Source organism: Juglans regia, chromosome 5, assembly GCF_001411555.2.
Source record: "Juglans regia cultivar Chandler chromosome 5, Walnut 2.0, whole genome shotgun sequence".
Taxonomy (NCBI): domain Eukaryota; kingdom Viridiplantae; phylum Streptophyta; class Magnoliopsida; order Fagales; family Juglandaceae; genus Juglans; species Juglans regia.
The window spans coordinates 16,329,663-16,335,662 of record NC_049905.1 but is presented as its reverse complement, the minus strand read 5'-3'; the positions used below and the strand labels follow the sequence as shown (position 1 = coordinate 16,335,662).

Below are 6,000 nucleotides of genomic sequence, written 5' to 3'. Positions count from 1 at the left end.
ATCATTGAGATGAGTTTAACTTTTTAGGTTTAGATGTATGAAGTGGGTTGAGATGAGTTTAACAGTTTTATGAGAAGTTGAAAAAATAGTGGGTCACATCAATGATTAGTTTCAGATGGGTAGAATTTGGTTCAACAACCAAACATAGTAGTTTCATTTGAAGTTTTAAGAAAGTTTACTTGTCTTACTTTCAAAACCATCACATTATTTTAGTTTAAGGATGTCTTGATCTTTTGTCAATTAACCTTGTAAAATAAATTTGGGCGTTTGAAGCCAATATATATATGTTAGGAATAAGCCACCAAATTCTGAATATCGACCAGTTATTATAGAAGTTATACAGTTTAGATGGAATATTAGTTTTGAGGCTTCAATATGCTCATGGTAAGGTGGAAGTTCAAAGCTTTTAGAATGATGTTGACAAGATACGACAATAGATAAATCAGCTCCAAGTGTTTTAGTGTATTAAATAATTGTCATATACACATCGTTTATCCAACGTCGTTGTGTCTACTTGTGTTCCAACTTTTCTTTCATATACAAATGAAACGTTGCGGTGAGACCATTTTGGATTGATTTGACAGGGGAAAGCCCCAAGCACATGATATCCCTTAATTTATGATTTGACCCAGATAAATATAGATCAATATAATCATAAAGAGACGAGTGTACGTGTAACAAGAAACTCCAAAATGGCAAATGAAAATAAACAAATTAGATAGTTTTATAGATCTAAATCAAGAAATTCTCTCGAGCACGATGATGAGCAAGTCCTCCTCTAGTGTTACGATAGATTAGTATGCAATTCAAGGAGGATTATTATCTCTATATAAACCTCTTGAGTAGGTATGCCGATAACTCATTCAATTCATCAAATCCCAGCTGCAACAATACAAATCATGGGGCTCATCACTAACCAGTGGCAAATCATTTGTTTGGCTTTGATCCTCACTTTGGGAGCTTTGGCTTCTCAAGCTGACGCTCGCACCCTCCAGGATATAGCAATGCATGAGAAGCATGAGCAGTGGATGGCTCGTTATGGGCGTATATATGAGGACACTTACGAGAAAGAGAAGCGTTTCAAAATATTCAAAGAAAATGCGGCATACATAGAATCATTTAATGGTGCAGCAAACAAGCCATACAAGTTAGGAATCAACCAATTTGCAGATCTTACAAATGAAGAGTTCGTAGCCACGCGAAATAGATTCATGGGGCATGAATGCTCGACACAAGCTTCTTCTTTCAAATATGAAAATGTAACTGTGTTGCCTTCTGTAATGGACTGGAGAAAGAAAGGAGCAGTAACACCCATCAAAGACCAAGGCCAATGTGGTAAGTGCCTAGTTTAGAAATGATCTATACTCATTGTAAGATTGTTAACTCTTTCTTGTGATGAAATGTAGGATGTTGCTGGGCATTTTCAGCAGTGGCAGCCATGGAAGGAATTACCAAGCTATCAACTGGTAAATTAATCTCTTTGTCTGAGCAAGAGTTGGTAGACTGTGACATTAAAGGAATTGACCAAGGGTGTGGTGGCGGTTTGATGGATAATGCATTCCAATTCATCGAACATAATCAAGGCCTAACTACAGAAGCCAACTATCCTTACAAGGGTGTTGATGGAACCTGCAACACAAAGGAAGAATCCAACCATGCAGCCAAGATAAATGGCTATGAAGATGTGCCAGCAAATAGCGAAAAAGCACTTCTTAAAGCTGTAGCTAATCAACCAGTTTCTGTTGCCATAGATGCTGAAGGTTCTGATTTCCAATTCTATTCAAGTGGTATTTTTACAGGAGAGTGTGGCACTAGCCTAGACCATGGTGTTACCGCTGTTGGTTACGGGATCACCAATGACGGGACCAAGTATTGGCTAGTGAAGAACTCATGGGGTACAGAATGGGGTGAACAAGGGTACATAAGGATGCAAAGAGATATTGATGCAAAGGAAGGCCTATGTGGTATAGCAATGCAAGCCTCTTATCCAACCGCATAAGTTTAGAAACTAATCACATACAAATACAATGCGCTGCTCATTTTAAATCCTCTCAATTTCTACTGTTCAGAGTCTATATATGTATGTATTCTCTGGTTTGCTTATAGTTTCTACTGTTCAGAGTCTATGAATACTATTGTGGACAACATCTTTTGTTACGTTTATGAAAATCACATCCACTCAATTTCAGAATGCATACTATTGCTTATGTATTCGTGGTGGAGGAATATTATATCACAAAAAAAACATATAGGGGGATTAAAAAAATCGAAAAACCAAGGCTTGGAAGAACCAAACTGTAACGCTCCGGTCCCGGATGGGTCGGAGAGTTACCTCTTAACACTTAAAATCATATCTCATTGTACAAATGTAAACTCCAATTCCTCATTTACTCATAGCCCTCATTGCTTTAAAGCATCTACTCCAAAATAAATAACTAAGATTACGACGAAATCTCAACATAAAAGTCAACTTCCCAAAGTACTAAGTCAACAGAGCAAAACAAAACTATTCAATGAAATTCGCCAATAATAAGTACCCTATTTGTATTTAATAGACTATACTCACAAAGCCTTGCCCATGCTTCCTATTCTTGAACCTTCGCTGAAGTATCCAACATATCTGAAAAAAATATTATGGAGATAAGTGGTGAGTTATCAACAACTCAGTAAGCAGAGGGCATATGCTAGCGTGCAAACATGAGCATTTACAAAGTACAGTATGCAGAACAAAATATTTTATAGAGTTATCATGCAGAACAAAACATGTTTTCAAAAGTAACAGAGCGATGATTTTAAGACAAGTAAAACCAAGAGTACTTTGGCATAACATAACCTGAGTATCATCATCACATCAAACAGAGCATCCCACAGAGCAGAGACCATGTTTCACCCCCGTGGTAGGGTTGTGCTAACCCTAGTGGCCAAACAGGGCAGAGACAGAGGTGAAATCTTTCTTTTATTCTTCTCGGAGACCCGAGTGTGCACACAGGAAAGACCACAATAAAACCAATTTGTTTCCAAAGTGGGTGCACTGAGAGACAGAAAAGTTGGTACCAACCCAAACAGAGCAGAGCATAACAGAGCAGAGACAGAGTCAGAGTCAGATACAAAATCAGTACACCATGCCAAAGGTTCTCAGATGTCATATCAAAATAAAACAGAGTACCAAAACAAAATTAGATCATTCTCACATACTGAAAATAAAAGTCGAAGCATCTTTCTAAATAAATGCACAATTTTTCAGATTCTCAATATGGCTCTTTTTCAGATTTCAGAGACAACATGACAAAATTTAGCTCATGTCTACACAATGCATGTCAAAAAATATTTTCTCTTTTTTCATATAGATTTCATGAGTAATACAAATAAGCGATCGAGGTTGGTTTTTCCCAAGTTCTCACTTCATCACAAAAATATGTAAAGTTTTCAGAAAGTCAACCTCAGTCTCAATAATTCGTGTAAGGTCTAGCATAGGAACCCTGCTTACCTGAACTTCTTAACTTTTCAGAATTTCTCCACAACAGTACTGAACGAAAATCAATCGTCACCTATAAAATAGTCTTGTACTCCCATAAATATCTGAATTTAACACAATTTTTCAATACTTACAACTGAAACGCTAAGTAATCTATTTTCCTAAAAAGCTAAATTTTGCAAAACCCTAAAAAAAATCATAAATTTAATACTTGACTAAAGTATTAAATTCTAACTCATCTACTATTGAAAAATCAAACTATCAAATTTAATACTAAATAACATAATTATACCAAAAATTCCTTTTTAAGTTATACAACAATAATTATTTAATAAACTAGAACATAATAAAATTACAACATTATCACTTACCTTTGAAAGAAAACTTTACTTAAAAATAAATTTAACCTACCAAAATAATTTCTGTAAAAAAAGGAAAACTTAGAGTTTACAAATATATATTAAAAGTTTAAAACACAATAATGCAACTTGAAACTCAAAGGTAATAACATAATTTTATCTACTTAGAAAACCAACTATGCAATTGCTTTTGTAATACCTTATCATTTGAAAACATGGTAAAGGGCATAACAGTAATAATTCCTATTCTAATAGGTTACAAAATTACCCATATATATATATATATATATATATATATATTTATATATATAACTCTTTAACTCAGCAAACATGAGAAACAAATGAATTGAAGTGCGGCGGCGTGAACTTACAACTGAAACCGAGATATGCGTGGAGGGGCAAGGTGCGATGGGCTAGGCTGGAGGAACTGTGGTGGCGCAGCTGGAGTGCAGAGAAGGGCGTGCTGCGGCGAGGCTGCCACGCTGGGCGGCAAAAGCTAGAGAGGCAGAGAGAGAGATGAGCTGGAGGAAGGGAGCTCGGCATGAGGTTGGAAGAGGTAGCTCACCATGGGGGATAAAACCGCGTGCGGTGGACTAGGGGGTGACGGAAAGCTTTTCGCTGGCGATTTCTGTGTAACCCTGCAATGGCTGGTGGTACCGAGAAGGAGTTGAGTGACTGTAAAGGGGTGGCTCTGTTTCAGGTGTGGGAAAACAGGGGAAAAAATGGCTAGGTTTACAGTGGGAAGCTGGCACGCGGTGGTGTTGACAGTGGTGGTTTTCGTGAGGTGGGGTGGTGGCGCACGGCCAGGTGGGCTTTGGTGATGCTAGTGCTCAGTTTGCATGATGGTACGGGAAAAGCCTGCAACATGTTTGGGCGGCATTGCTCTGATTCTGGTCTGCTGGTTCACGACAACCGTGGCCACGTCGTGTTGCTGCCATTGGATCGTGCATGAGTTCCTCGTGTGATGCAAGTGATTCTCTCCAAGTTTGGTTTTCTAGCCGGCAGTGAGGGGTGGCACTCGTAGAGATACACTGAGAAGAAAAGAGAGGGAGAGGGAAAGGGAGAGAGAGAGTTTGAGAGGATGGAAAAAAGAAATAGAAATGCACTGCAAGTAGAAGACAATAAAAATAGGTGGGAGAGTCTCAAGTGCTGGACGGAAATGAAAAATAAAAGGAGAGAACTCAAAAAGGGGAAGGAAGTTCAAACTTCAAACTGCCTAGATCACGTGGAGATAATGGAGATTGGGTGGAGAAATCTTCGGAAGTACAGAAACTAAAATTGAAAAACGGTTTAGAAGATAAAATGAGATAAGCTCATTGCAAACAACGTCGTGGGGTAGGAGAGGTTAGTCAGCTGTGTGAAAACAAGAGAGAGAAAAAAAAAACAAGAGACTCCAATGGAATGGCCTTGGGTTTAATTGGCTCGGGTGCTACACAAACCTTATTAATGTGTTAACTTCCTCTCATGACACGATTCATAAGTAAGAATTTAATTCTATCTTCCTCTTCCCTCTCATAACTGTATCATGGATAAGAATTTAACTCCCTTTCACAACTAGATTGTGGGTAAGAGTTTAATCTCTCAAGTTTATTACTTCGTATAATAAGATAGTTCATTTGACAAATTATGAAAATACCATTTTGCTCTTGCATTATCTTTTTTTTATTATTATTATTATCTGTAACACCCCACTTCCCGAAAAGACATTTTAGAATTTTCAGGGAGCCAGTATGGTACTACTAACTTGAACTTAAAAACTTTTCTTTTTAACAACGTGCCAGATGCGAAAGATTTCCATAAATAAAACAAACTTAATAAATACTTGAAATCCAAAAAATAGTCTGCGGAAACACTTACAAAAAATACAGAAGTCTCATGTGCTTAAAAAATATACAAATATACAAAAAATGAGTTGAATACTCAATCAGTAACATATCATACAGTAAACATAATAAACATAAGGTTTCTTAGCAAACGTGTATACTCATAATACATACATAAATAACATGAATATGAACTTATCCTTCACTTATCATAGGCTGTTACTCATTATTGACCCCCGTGAGTTAGGGTTAGCGAATCTAAATAGATTCTGATTCTGCCTGTGGTCGTGAGTGGTGGAATTCATACGTAAGGAAGACATACTGGATGCACTACCAACATGTA

The 6,000-nt window shown here is 37.2% G+C and overlaps 1 protein-coding gene across 1 annotated transcript; it reads left to right on the top strand.

Annotated features, from left to right (window-relative positions):
* Nucleotides 1-899: 899 nt before the first annotated feature.
* Nucleotides 900-1,999, top strand: LOC118348510 (senescence-specific cysteine protease SAG39-like). Its single transcript, XM_035690366.1, has 2 exons — nucleotides 900-1,335; nucleotides 1,407-1,999. The coding sequence occupies exons 1-2, from the start codon at nucleotides 900-902 to the stop codon at nucleotides 1,997-1,999; spliced, it is 1,029 nt and encodes a 342-aa protein (XP_035546259.1).
* Nucleotides 2,000-6,000: the final 4,001 nt, after the last annotated feature.

What these genes read in the sequence shown, in the direction of transcription:
- LOC118348510 (XM_035690366.1), top strand. Translation starts at nt 900, where the DNA reads ATGGGGCTCATCACTAACCAGTGGCAAATCATTTGTTTGGCTTTGATC. An exon ending in CAAAGACCAAGGCCAATGTG is followed by an intron (nt 1,336 to 1,406) that starts GTAAGTGCCTAG and finishes GATGAAATGTAG; the next exon opens with GATGTTGCTGGGCATTTTCA.